General features: G+C 36.0%; 1 protein-coding gene across 1 annotated transcript in view; it reads left to right on the forward strand.

The window, feature by feature from the left end:
- The first annotated feature begins 5,441 nt into the window (after positions 1 to 5,441).
- The window catches only part of LOC109261218 (vomeronasal type-1 receptor 90-like), a 106,209-nt gene continuing 96,599 nt past the window's right edge, over positions 5,442 to 15,051 (forward strand). The window contains 3 exon segments of the mRNA XM_053909497.1: positions 5,442 to 5,881; positions 5,883 to 6,422; positions 6,425 to 6,541. Of these exon segments, the coding sequence (XP_053765472.1) occupies positions 5,594 to 5,881; positions 5,883 to 6,422; positions 6,425 to 6,541 (945 nt within the window). The 5' untranslated portion in view covers positions 5,442 to 5,593.

Genomic DNA, 15,051 nt, shown 5'->3' on the forward strand with positions numbered 1-15,051 from the left:
AGATATATTCAGAACATTTCCTCCTAAATCAGCAGAATATACATTCTTCTCCAGTGCACATGGAATGGTCTCCAGGATAGACCATACACTGGACAACATATCAGCCCTAAGTGAGAACAAAAATTGAGATCATACCATGCATGTTTTCAGACCACTACGTTAGGAAACTCGAAACCAACCACAAGAAAAAAATTTGGAAAAGTAACAAATACTTGGAGACTGAAGAACATCCTACTAAAGAATGAATGGGATAACCAAGCAGTTAAAGAGGGAATTAAAAAGTATATGGAAGTCAATAAAAATGATAACACCACAACCCAAACCTCTGGGACGCAGCAAAGGCGGTCATAAATGGGAAGTATATAGCAATCCAGGACTTCCTACAAAAGGAGGAAAGTTCTGAGATATACAACCTAACCTTACACCTTAAGGCGCTAGAAAGAGAACAATAAATAGAACCCAAAACCAGCAGAAGATAGGAAATAACAAAGACTAGTGCAGAAATTAATGCTATTGAAACCAAAAACAAAACAAAAACAAAAACAAAAACAAAACAGTAGAAGGATCAATGAGACCAGATGCTGGTTCTTTGAAAGAATTAACAAAATTAATAAATCACTAACCAGTTTGACCAAAAAGAAAAAGAAAAGGACACAATAAAAAAATAAAGAATGAAAGAGGAGAGATCACAACCAACACGGCAGAAATAAAAACAATAATAAGAGAATATTATGAGCAATTACTTGCCAGTAAAATGGACAATCTGTAAGAAATGGACAACTTCCTAGAAACATATACACTCCCAAACCTGAAACAGGAAGGAATAGAAAATTTGAACAGACCCATAACTAGTAAGGAAATAGAATTAGTAATCAAAAATCTGCCAAAAACCAAGAGTCCACGTTCAGATGGCTTCCCAGGGTAAGTCTACCAATAATTTAAGGAAGAATTACATCTATTCTCTCGAACATGTTCCAGAAAATAGAAATGGAAGGAAAACTTCCAAACTCTTACTATGAAGTAAGTATTACCTTGATTCCAAAACTGGACAGAGACCCAACTAAAAAGGAGAACTCTAGACCAATTTCCCTGATGAACATGGATGCAAAAATCCTCAACAGGATATCAGCCAACTGGATCCAACAATACATTAAAAAAATATTCACCATGACCAAGTGGGATTTATACCTTGGATGCAGGGTTGGTTCAATATCCCCAAAACAATTAATGTGATTCATCACATCGGAAAAAGAAAAGACAAGAACCATATGATCCTCTCAATAGATGCAGAGAATGCATTTGACAAAACAGAATCCTTTCTTGATAAAAACCCTTAAGAAAGTAGGGATAGAAGGATCATACCTCCAGATCATAAAAGCCATATATGAATGACCCAACACTAATATCATGGTCAATGGGGAAAAACTGAGAGCTTTCCCCCAAGGTCAGGAATGAGACAGAGATGTTCACTCTCGCCACTGTTATTCAACATAGTATTAGAAGTCTTAGCCTCTGCAATCAGAAAACACAAAGAAATAAAAGGCATCCAAATCAGCCAGGAGGTCAAACCTTCACTCTTCGCAGACGACATGCTACTTTATATGGAAAAACCAAAATATTCTACCAAAAAATTGCTAGACTTGATTCATGAATTCAGCAAAGTTGCAGGATATAAAATCAACACATATAAATCAGTTGCATTTCTATACACCAACAATGAAGCGACAGAAATAGAAATCAGTGAATCAATCCCATTTGCAGTTGCACCAAAAACTATAAAATACCTAGGAATAAATCTAACCAAAGAGGTGAAAAACCTATACAATGAAACTATAGAAAGCTTATGGAAGAAACTGAAGAAGACACAAAAAAATAGAAAAAGATTCCATGCTCCTGGGTAGGAATAACAAATATTGTAAAAATGTCAATACTACCCAAAGCAATCTACATGTTCAATGCAATCCCTATCAAAGTAACATCAGCATTTTTCACAGATCTAGAATAAATAATCCTAAAATTTATGTGGGACCAGAAAAGACCCCATATAGCCAAAGCATTCTTGAAAAAGAAAATGAAAGGAGCAGGCATCACAATTACTTACTTCAAGCTATACTGCAAAGCTGTAATCATCAAAACAATATGGTACTGGCACAAGAACAGACACTCAGATCAATGGAACAGAATAGAGAACCCAGAAAAGGACCCACAAGTGTATGGCCAACTAATCTTTGACAAAGCAGGAAAGTATATCCAATGGAATAAAAGTCTCTTCAGCAAGTGGTGCTAGGAAAACTGGATAGAGACATGCAGAAGAATGAAACTGGACCACTTTCTTACATCATACACAAAAATTAACTCAGAATGGATGAAAGACCTCATACATTGAGGTATGTATGTATGTACATACAATGTATGACAGGAAGCCATCAAAATCCTCGAGGAGAAAGCAGGCAGAAACCTCTTTGATCTTGCCTGTAGCAACTTCTTACCGAACACGTCACTGGAGGCAAGGGATACAAAAGCAAAAATGAACTACTGGGACCTCACCAAAATAAAAAGCTTCTGCACAGCGAAGGAAACAATCAGCAAAACTAAAAGGCAACTGACAGAATGGAAGAAGATATTTGCAAATGACATATCAGATAAAGAGTTAGTATCCAAAATCTATAAAGAACTTATCAAACTCAACACCAAAAAAAAAAAAAAAAAAAAAAGACAAAAAACCAAACCAAACCAATAATCCAGTGAAGAAATGGGCGAAAATCATGAATAGACACTTCTCCAAAGAAGACATCCAGATAAATTCTCCACATCACTCATCATTAGGAAAATATAAATCAAAACCACAATGAGATCCCACCTGACACCTGTCAGAATGGCTAACATTAACAACTTAGGCACCAACATATGTTGGCAAGGATGCGGAGAAAAAATATCTCTTTTGGATTGTTGGTGGGAATGCAAGCTGGTGCAGCCACTCTGGGAAACAGTATGGAGGTTTCTCAAGAAACTAAAAATAGATCTACCCTACAACCCAGCAATTACATTACTAGGTATTTATCCAAGGGATACAGGTGTGGTGTGCTGCTTCGAAGGGACACATGCACCCCCACGTTTATAGCAGCCCTATCAACAATAGCCAAAGTATGGAAAAAGCCCAAAAGTCCATCGATGGATAAATGGATAAAGAAGTGTTTTATATATACTATACAATGGAGTATTACTCAGCGATCAAAAAGAATGAAATCTTGTCATATGCAACTATGTGGATGGAACTGGAGGGTATTACGCTAAGTGGAATTAGTCAGAGAAAGACAAAAATTATATGACTTCACTCATATGAGGACTTTAAGAGACATAACATATGAACATAAGGGAAGGGAAACAAAAATAATATAAAAACAGGGAAGGGGACAAAGCAGAAGAGATTCACAAATATGGAGAACAAACTGAGTGTTACTTGAGTGGTTGTGGGAGGGGGAATGGGTCAAATGGGTAAGGTGCACTAAGGAATGTACTCCTGAAATCATTGTTGCACTATATGCTTACCAATTAGGATGTAAATGTTAAAAAATAAAAAAATAATAAATTAAAAAATAAAATAAAATAAAATAAAATATTTCATTCATACACTTATTAAGTAATTATACATGTATATTAGTGGCCATCACCCAAATGTGGCTTTACTGACACTGCAATATAATGCCTACAATTTGGATATCATTGTGCCTTTAAGGCAGTATAGCCTAATAGATAAGTTCTAGTCTCTAGGGCCTAATAGGACAGCATAAACCAAGTGCTCTGTGGTACAAATATATATTTGTGGCAACAGTTAGTTTTTTGTTTCTGACTTTTTGATAAATTTCTCACATAATAATTATTTGGTAACATAGTTACAGCCATTTAATCAAATGTATAATTACTGCATTATAAAATCCCATATATCAGGTGATTGATTATAGAGCAATTTTTTACCCCAGCAATTTTATAGAGCAAGTGATATTCTGAATTTCAGCCAAGAATATTCACTCTCAAAATTTCTTCACTGAAAACAAAGGTGAGTACTCTCTCATTTCAATAGAAGAATAAATGAAATATGTATACAGCTAAATATTCTTATCACGTTAATTGAGTAAAATAATTATGCCTACATATAGGGCAAATACCATGATAAGATAATTGCAAAAGTGTTCAATGACATTTTACAAAGTATTCTGATATTGGAAATATCCTGAAGAGACATGAGGATGAGCATATATATATGATAATATATATCTCCAATATATTCATATATCCTATATATATATCCTATATATATATATATACACACACACATACACACACACACACATGAGGGTGAGCATATATTCATATATGTGTGTGTGTGTATATCCAATATGTCCAATTATACAAATCAATTTTACAAATGATTATTTATTTATTTTGAGAGAGTGAGTATGTGAGAGGTGGCAAGGGGAGAGAGAGGGTAGAGAGAATCCCAAGTAGGCTCTGAGCTGTCAGTGCAGAGGCTTACATCAGTCACTACCCTGAGATCATGACCACACCCAAAATCAGGAGTCAGACCCTAACTGACTGAGCCACTCAGGTGCCCCTATTGGAGATTTTTTAATGGCACGAGAGGGTATCCTTTTATTAAATGAATTTCCCTGCAAAGGTGTCCATAAAAATATTTTAAAACAATTTTGTGGACATCATAAAGTGGATATTAGTTGTTTGTCCTCTTGTTCTCTTGAAAATTGAGAGTTCAACTTCAGCAATTCCCTACTGATATAAAAAGAGATTATAAAATGAATCACCATGATGAAAATAGAGGGGAGTGTGCCAGGTTCAATGTCAATAAAATTTGTTAATAGGATTTGTAATAAAATAGTTATTTCCATCCTCTCATATGTTTGTATGCAAATCTTCATATCCCTGATATGAATCATTAGATTGTATGACAATGAGAATTAAGGTTTTTGTTGAAAGATTATTAATAATTATCTAATTTTAAGGGGAGATTGTGCTGAATTAACAGGATAGACCAAACGCGATCATGATGGTCTCTAAGTTTGGAAGCAGGAAGAAGAAAAAATGTCACAGTATGTGATGGAAGACTTGCCTGGGCATAATTTTCCCCCCAATTGTTTCTTTCATAATTCTTTTCCCATTAGTGTAAAATGTGCAACAGTTGAACTATACAAACATCTATGAAAACTTTAATGGCTATTAGGATTCTTGATGCTGAATATGAGACAGGAAAATGCAGAACAGGAAAGCAAACTTTAAAAAAAAAGAAATGAATATACTGTATGGGGAGTATGGGGAATGGGGACATCATCCTGGCATTAATATGGATATGAGATCTCTCTTTCTCTGTGTCTCTCTCCTTCCTCTCTTTCCTTCTCTCCTTCCCAGTTTAGATGACACATATAGACAGACAGATAGATAGAGAGGTAGATATAGAAAGATAACATATAGATACGTATGTACATAATATACACACAGTCAAATGGTGCACAAATAATATTGAGACTCTATTTCTAAGACTTTATACAACATAGACTTAATGATTAATTGAGTAAAACAAAAAATGATCTGTGGTGATGATTTTGACAAAGGAATAAATGACATTGATAACGTGAGGTCTAATTTTTCATATAGACAAAATATGTTTTTTCTTTGTCACTGTGATGATGATATCGTCCATTATATTTGTATGAAGATAGGCCAGTTTTTACAAGTTCGTATTGGAATTTTTGCCAACATCTTCCTGCTTCTCTTCCACATCTTCATGCTACTTCTGGATCACAGACCTAAGCCAACTGTCCTGATCATCTATCACTTGGCCTTTGTCCACATAATGAAACTGTTCACTGCACTGTTTTTTAATGTCTACAGGCCTGTTTGAAGTACTGAACATTCTAAATGATTTCAAATGCATGGCTTTATTCTGCATGATAAGGGTGACACGGGGTCTCTCCTTGAGCACCACCTGCCTCCTCAGCATGTTCAAGGCCATCATGATCATCCCTAGCACCTCCTGGTTGGCCAGCTTTAAACATACGTGCAAAAAGGACATCTTCCATTCTTTTATCATCTTATGGTTTCTCAGTTTGTCTCTCATTAGTGCCTGCATCTTGTATACTGCTACTCCTTCTAATGTGACCCAGAGCAATCTACTGTGTGTCAGTAAACACTGCTCACTTTCCCGCCTAAACTCCATCATCAGGGGACTGTTTTTCACGTTTTCAATATCCAGGGATGTTTTCTTTGTTGGAGGCATGCTGTTCTCAAGTGTGTACATTGTGATTCTCTTGTCCAGGCTTCAGAGGCAGTGTCAGCAACTTCCCAGCATCAACCTCTCCTCAAGAGTCTCCCCAGAGAGAAGGGCCACCCAAACCATCCTGCTGTTGGCAAGTTTTTTTTTGTGGTCATGTACTAGGTGGGCGCCATTATCTCCTTCTCCTCCACTCTCTTATGGGCATATGACACAGTCATTCTGGATTTCCAGAAGCTTGTGCCCAATGTCTATGCCACTGTCAGTGTGTTGGTGCTAATAAGTTCTGATAATGATCATTTTTATTTCATTCAAATTATAGAGTGTTTATTTATATATAACATTTAAATGTAATTTTAATTTGTATGTCATTGAAAGGTTTACTGTGTGTAAATAATAAATATTTTTGAAACCTCTGGTAACAATTACCCACCAGCTTTTTTTGAGTTTAGTATCAAGTAAGATTCAATATTGCCATGTGTTGAACATTCCTTTATCTTTCATTTTATTTCTCAAACACTCTTAAGGAAAATTTTCTCTATAAAAGTAAAATACACTCTAAAGCATGACTATTGTACTCTATTACAATGCAGTGAAATACAGTCTAAAGCATGACTATTGTACTCTATTACAATGCATTACCTATTGATAATGCAACATTTGAAAATTCTGTTTACTCTTTTTACTTCAAGATATTTAGTTGTGCCTCTAATTTTAACTGAGCAACACTTTTCTCAGCACTATTTATATTTCTTTCTTTTTTTTTTAACATTTATTTATTTTTGAGACAGAGAGAGACAGAGCATGAACGGGGGAGGGTCAGAGAGAGAGGGAGACACAGAATCTGAAACGGGCTCCAGGCTCTGCGCAGTCAGCATAGAGCCCGATGCGGGGCTCGAACTCACATACCGCGAGATCGTGACCTGAGCCGAAGTCGGACGCTTAACCGACTGAGCCACCCAGGCGCCCCTATTTATATTTATTTCTATGAGTTCCGGCTTCTATTAGGGCTCCAGAGAGTGTACTCTCACCTCTGTATGTTTTCTAATTTATCATTCTCTTCTTTTAAAGGTTGTAAACTTTGTCTCATGTTACAACCTATATATATATTTTAATTTCTTTCATTTACACAGTTTGAGTAATATTTCTGGTGAGTATTTTATTTATCTGCTTTTGTTACAGTTAATTTCTTATTGGTAACTTAATGCCTAGTTTTGAAATTAGAAATTTATAATCGTCATTTTTTTAGTTTTGTTTTTTAATTTGTATACAGTAGTTAAACATTTAAATGATTCTTATTTCTTCCCATTCTGATCTTCGTATAATATAGTGACAATTCTATTCTCTATAAATGTTCTCTCTTGAATGGATCTGGCTTCAAATTTTTGTTCAGTATTCTAGTTTATTATTTCTTTCATCAACTCAGACTAATATAATATTTAACTAAATTATTGTGTACTAAATTGAGTTATTTAATTTTCAAGATTTAATTGTATTAGGCCTCTTCTTCACAATATATCTTACAAGCGTATAGTTTGTCTTTCGACGTTATTTTTATTTCCTATTTTTCCTGTCTTTACTTAAATATTTTATATGTTGTAGATGAAATTTATTGTCAAATTGGTTTCCATACAACACCCCGTGCTCATCCCAACTGGTGCCCTCCTCAATAACTATCAAATAATTTAAACATATTGCTGATATATTTATTTTGTGACATGTAATTTCTTCTAACCTATACCCAAAACTAATTTAATTGTGTTTCACCATTAATAATTTTATTGTGAACTTTGAGACATATCACAGTGCAGGTATCTCTAGTCTCTTTGTACCAATCACCCTGAGGACGAGTTGGAGTACCACACAGGTTTGAGCTCCCTGTAGTCAGTCAAGATCTGGATGGCGAGACGGTCTCTGATTTTGATTGCTTCTTTAGAACCTTAACTTGAATTACTTAACTTTCTGGGATGTTCTTATATTTTATTATCCTTGCTGTACATTATATGGATCCTTTTACTTTTGTATTTTATATATATTTTTTCTATTTAAATTAAAGTGTAGTATTGTTGTAAGGAGTACAACCCAGTGATGCATCCCTTTCAATAATGACCAGGGCTTATCTGAACAAGTGCCTTCTTAATCCCCGTCACACAATTACCCCATCCGTACAACAAACACCACTCCAGTGACCCTCAGTTTGTTCTCTGTATTTAAGAGTCTCTTATGGTTTTTCTCTCTCCATTTTTATCTCATTTTTACCTCCCTTCCATATATTCATCTATTGTGTTTCTTAAATTCCGCATATGAGTGAAATCATATATTTCTCCATTCCTCAGTCAATGGACCTTTTGACTCATTACATACTCTGGCTATTGTTAATAGTGCTGCTATAATCATTGTGGTGCATGTGTCCCTTTGAATTAGCATTTTTGTATCCTTTGGGTATATACCTACTGGTGCAATTGCTGGGTCATACAGTAGGTCTATTTTTAATTTTTTGAGGAACCTCCATGCTGTTTTCAGAGTGATTGCACCAGTTTGTATCTCCACCAAAGTGTAAAAGGGTTCTACTAATTCCACATCCTCACCAAAATCTGTTGTTTCCTCTCTTGTTTTTTTAGCCATTCTAATAGGTGTGAGGTGGTATCTCATTGTGATTTTGATTTGTAATTCTCTGATAATGAGTGATGTTGAGCATCTTTTCTGTGTCCGTTGGTCCTCTGGGTGTGTTCTTTGGAAATTGTGCATTAATGCCTTCTGCTCATTTCTTCACTGGATTATTTGTATTTTGGTTGTTGTGTTTAATAAGTACCTATTTTGGATACTGACCCTTTATCTGATATCTAATCTACAAATCTCTTCTACCATTCCATCGGCTGTCCTTTAGTTTTGTTGTTTGTTTCCTTTGATGTGCAGATTTTTTATCTTGATAGGGTCCTAATAGTCCATTTTTCCTTTAGTTTCCCTTTCTCCCGGAGGTATGTCTAGTAAGAATTTGCTGTTGCAGAGTTCAAAGAGGCTACTGTCTGTTTCTTATTCTGGGGTTTTGACGGATTCCTGCTTCATATTTAGGGATTTCATATATCTTGAATTTAGTTTTGTTTATAGTATAAGAAAGTGATCCAGCTTCATTTTTCTGCATTTCACTATCCAGATTTCTCAGCGCCATTTGTGAAAGAGACTGCCTTTTCTTCCACTAGATATTCTTTGCTGTCTTGTCAAGGATTAGTTGGTCACACATTGTGGGTCCATTTCTGGATTCTCTGTTCTGTTCCACTGAACTATGTGTCTGTTTTTTGTGCCAATACCATACTGTCTTGATGATTAGAGTTTTGTAATACAGCTTGATGTCCATAATGTGATGCCTCCATAGTTTCTCCTTTTCAACATTACTTTGGCTACTTGGGGATGTTTCTCTTTACATAAAAATTTCAGAATTGTTTCTTGAAACTCTGTGAATGCGGGTGTTATTTTAATAAGGATTCCATTGAATGTATAGATTGTTTTCGGTAGTATAAGCATTTTAACAATACTTGTTCCTCCAATCTACTAGCATGGAATGTTTATGCTTTTTTGTGTCTTCTTTTTTTAAATTTTTAAGTGTTTATTAACTTTTGAGAGACAGAGAGAGACAAAGTGTGAATTGGAGGGGGGGGGGAGGACACAAAATCTGAAGCAGGCTCCAGGTCCCGAGCTTTCAGCATAGAGCTCAACACAGTGCTCTAAATCACACTCTCAGAGATGATCACCTGAGCCAAAGTCAAATGCTTAACTGACTCAGCCACCCAGGTGCCCCACTTTGTGTGTTCAATTTCTTTCATAAGCTTTCTATATTTTTCACCATATAGGTCTTTGACCTCTTGGGTTAGGTTTATTTTTTGGTATTTTACATCATTTGGTGTAATTGTAAATGGGATTGATTCCTTGGTTCCTATTCCTGCTGTTTTACTATTGGTGTAAAGAAATGCAAACAGTTTCAGTATGTTGATTTTATACCTTGCAGCTTTCTGAATACATGAATCAGTTCTAGCAGTTTTTGGTGTCTTTGGGGTTTTAGCATAGAATATCATGTCGTCTGTGGAGAGTGAAAATTTGACTTTTCCCTTGCCAATTTGTATGTCTTTTATTTCTTTCTGTTGTGTGATTGCTGAGGCTAGGACTTCCAGTAATATACTGAACAGCAACTGTGAGAATGGACATCTGTGTCGTGTTCCTGACATTAGGGGGGAAACTCTCAGCTTTTACCATTGAGGATGATATTCGGTGTGGGTCTTTCCTATATGGCCTTTATAATGTTGAGGGTTGTTCCTTCTATCCTTATTTTCTCGAGGGTTTTTTATCAAGAAAGAGTGCTGTATTTTGTCAAATGCATGTTCTGTATCTATTTAGGGTATGATGATTCTTATCTTTACTTTTATTAATGTGGTATATCACGTTGTCTTATTTGCAAATATTTATATCATCCCTGCAGCCCAGGTATAAATCCCACTGGGTCTCTGTGCATAGTTCTTTTAACGTAATGTTTAATTCTATTTGCTAGTACTTGTTGAGATTTTTGCATCCAGATTAATCAGGGATATTGGCCGATAAGTCTCCTTTGTTTGTTTGTTTGTTTGGTGTGTGTGTGTGTGTGTGTGTGTGTGTGTATGTGTGTGTGTGTTTGTGTTGTATGTGTGTGTGGCATCTTTGTCTGGTTTTGGATCCAAGGTAATGATGGTGTCCTGGAATCAGTTTGCCTGCCTTCCTTCCATTTATATTTTCGGGGAAAACTTTGAAAAGTAGGTATTAACTCTTCTTTAAATGCCTGGAAGAAATTTCCTGGAAAGCCAACTGGTCCAGGATCTTATAATTGTTTATATTTCTTTGACATACATTGTGGTCTTCCCTCTTTTATTTGTGATTTTTTTCGATTTCAGTATTCTTTATTTTCTTCTTGATAAGTCTGATTAGGGATGTTATCAGTTTTTTTTTTCTTTGAAGGAAACTACATTTACTTTTAGTTATCTATTGTACTGTTTTGTTTGTTGGTTTCAAATATTGTTCATATCTGTTCTAATGTTTATCATTCCCCTTCTTCTGCTGACGTTTGGCTTTATTTGCTGCACATTTTCTAGTTTCTTTAGGTGTAACGTGAGATGTGTATTTGGGACCTATCTTGCTTCTTGAGATAGACTTTTATGTATATTCCTGTTAAGATGATCTTTGCTGAATCACATAGAGTTTGGACAGTCGTGTTTTCAAGTTCATTTGCTTCCATGTATATGTTTTTAAATTATTTGCTGATTTCCTGGTTAACCTATTCATTCGTTTTTTTTAATATATTAAATACAACTTACTGTCAGATTGGTTTCCATGAAACACCTAGTTTTCATCCCAACAGGTGCCCTCCTCACTGCCCATCACCCACTTTCCCATCTCCCCCACCTCCCATCAACCCTCATTTTTTTCTCAGCATTTAAGTCTCTTGCAGTTTGCCTCCCTCTCTCTTTGTTATTTCCCCCTTTCCCCTCCCCCATGTTTTTCTGTTAAGTTTCTCAAGATTCACATAAGCTTGAAAACATTATTAACTGCCTTTATCTGTCTGACTTATTTCACTTAGCATGATACCCTCCAGTTCATTCACGCATTCACGTTGCTACAAATGGCTGGATTTCATTCTGTCCCATATGTGTGTGTATACACACACACACACACACACACACACACACGCACATGCACACACACACCTATATATGCAATATCTTCTTTATCCATATGTACGTTGCTGGACTTTTAGGCTCTTTCCATAATTTGTTTATTGGTGAAACTGCTGCTATAAACAATGGGGTACAACTGACCCTATGCATCGGCACTCCTATATCCCTTGGGTAAATTCCTAGCAGTGCTATGGCTGGGTCATAGGGTAGATCTATGTTTAATTTTATTAATAAGAAATTGTCAAATTGGTTTCCATGCAACAGTCAGTGCTTATCTGAACATGTGCCCTCCTCACTGCCCGAGGAGGAGCGACGTTGAGCAGCTTTTCATGTGCCTGTTGGCCATCTGGATGTCTTCTTTAGAGAAGTGTCTATTCATGTTTCCTGCCCATTTCTTCACTGGATTATTTGTTTTTCGGGTGTGGAGTTTGGTGAGCTCTTTATAGATTTTGGATACTAGCCGTTTGTCTGATATGTCATTTGCAAATATCTTTTCCCATTCCATTGGCTGCCTTTTAGTTCTGTTGATTGTTTCCTTTGCTGTGCAGAAGGTTTTATCTTTATGAGGTCCCAATAGTTCATTTTTGCTTTAAATTCCCTTGCCTTTGGGGATGTATCAAGTAAGAAATTGCTGCAGCTGAGGTCAGAGTGGTTTTTCCCTGTTTTCCTCTCTAGTGTTTTGATGGTTTCCTGTTTCACATTCAGGTCCTTTATCCATTTTGAGTTTGTTTTGGTGAATGGTGTAAAAAGTGGTCTAGTTTCATCCTTCTGCATGTTTCTGTCCAGTTCTCCCAGCACCATTTGTTAAAGAGACTGTCTTTTTTCTATTGGATACTCTTTCCTGCTATGTCAAAGATGAGTTGACCATACTTTTGTGTGTCCAATTCTGGAGTCTCTATTCTACTCCATTGGTCTATGTGTCTGTTTTTGTACCAATACCAGGCTGCCTTGATGATTACAGCTTTGTAGTAGAGGCTAAAGTCTGGGATTGTGATGCCTCCTGCTTTGGTCTTCTTCTTCAATGTTACTTTGACTCTTTGGGATCTTTTGTGGTTCCATACAAATATTAGCATTGCTTGTTTTAGCTTCCAGAAGAATGCTGGTACAATTTTTATTGAATTTGCATTGAATGTGTAGATTGCTTTGGGTTGTATTGACATTTTAACAATATTTATTCTTCCAACCCATGAGCACGGAATGTTTTTCCATTTCTTTATATCTTCTTCAATTTCCTTCATAAGCTTTCTATAGTTTTCAGCATACAGATCTTGTATATCTTTGGTTAGATTTATTCCTAGGTATTTTATGCTCCTTGGTGCAATTGTGAATGGAATCAGTTTCTTTTATTTGTCTTTCTTTTGCTTCATTATTAGTGTATAATTCAACTGATTTCTCTACGTTGATTTTGTATGCTGCAACTGTGCTGAATTCATGTGTCCATTCCAGTAGACTTTTGGTGGAGTCTATTGGGTTTTCCATGTATAACATCATGTCATCTGTAAAAAGCAAAAGCTTGACTTCATCCTTGCCAATTTTGACACTTTTGATTTCCTTTTGTTGTCTGATTGCTGATGCCAGAACTTCCAACCTTATGTGAAACAACAGTGGTTAGAGTGGACATCCTGTCGTGTTCTGATCTCAGGGAGAAAGCTCTCAGTTCTTCCCCATTGAGGATGATATGAGCTGTGGGCTTATCGTAAATGGCTTTTATGATGTTTCAGTACATTCCTTCCATTCCGACATTCTCGAGGATTTTTATTAGGATGTGCTGAATTTTGTCAAATGCTTTTTCTGCATCGATTGACAGGATCATATGGTTCTTCTCTTTTCTTTTATTAATGTGATGTATCACGTTGATTGATTTGCGAATGTTGAACCAGCCCTGCATCCCAGGAATGAATCCCACTTGATCATGGTGAATAATTCTTTTTATATGCTGTTGAATTCAATTTGCTAGTATCTTATTGACAATTTTTGCATCCATGTTCATCAGAGATATTGGCCTGTAGTTCTCTTTTTTTACTGGGTCTCTGTCTTGTTTAGGAATCAAAGTAACGCTGGCTTCATAGAATGAGTCAGGAAATTTTTCTCCCCTTCTATTTTTTTGGAATAGCTTGAGAAGGATAGGTATTCTCTCTGCTTTAAATGCCTGGTAGAATTCCCCTGGGAAGACATCTGGTCCTGGACTCTTATTTGTTGGGAGATTTTTGAGGACTGATTCCATTTCTTCACCGGTTATGGGTCTTTTCGAGTTTTCTATTTCTTCTGGTTTGAGTTTTGATGTGGGTGGGTGATTAGGAACTTCTCCATTTCTTCCAGGTTGTCCAGTTTGTTGGCATATAATTTTTCATAGTATTCCCTGATAATTGCTTGTATTTATTTCTGAGGGATTGGTTGTAATAATTCCATTTTCATTCATGATTTTATCTATTTGGGTCATCTCCCTTTTCTTTTTGAGAAGCCTGGCTAGAGGTTTATCAATTTTGTTTATTTTTTCCAAGTACAAACTCTTGGTTTCATTGATCTGCTTTACCTTATTTTTAGATTCTATACTGTTTATTTCTGCTCTGATCTTTCTTATTTCTCTTCTTCTGATGGGCTTGGGGTATCTTTGCTGTTCTGCTTCTGTTTCCTTTAGGTGTGCTGTTAGATTTTGTATTTGGGATTTTTCTTGTTACTTGAGGTAGGCCTGGATCATAATGTATTTTCCTCTCAAGACTTCCTTCGCTGCATCCCAAAGCGTTTGGATTGTTGTATCTTCATTTTAATTTGTTTCCACAACTTTTTTAATTTCTTCTCTACTTACCTGGTTGACCCACTAATTTTGAGTAGGGTGTTTTTAACCTCCATGCTTTTGGAGGTTTTCCAGAATTTTTCCTGTGGTTGATTTCAAGCTTCATAGCATTGTGGTCTCAAAGTATGCATGGTATGATTCAATTCTTGTATACTTATGAAGGGCTATTTTGTGACCCAGTATGTTATCTATCTTGGAGAATGTTCCATGTGCACTTGAGAAGAAAGTATCTTCTGTTGCTTTGGGATGCAGAGTTTTAAATATATCTATCAAGTCCACCT

The sequence above is a fragment of the Panthera pardus genome, unplaced genomic scaffold (genome assembly GCF_024362965.1).
Source record: "Panthera pardus isolate Hobbes unplaced genomic scaffold, ASM2436296v1 HiC_scaffold_21, whole genome shotgun sequence".
Lineage (NCBI taxonomy): Eukaryota > Metazoa > Chordata > Mammalia > Carnivora > Felidae > Panthera > Panthera pardus.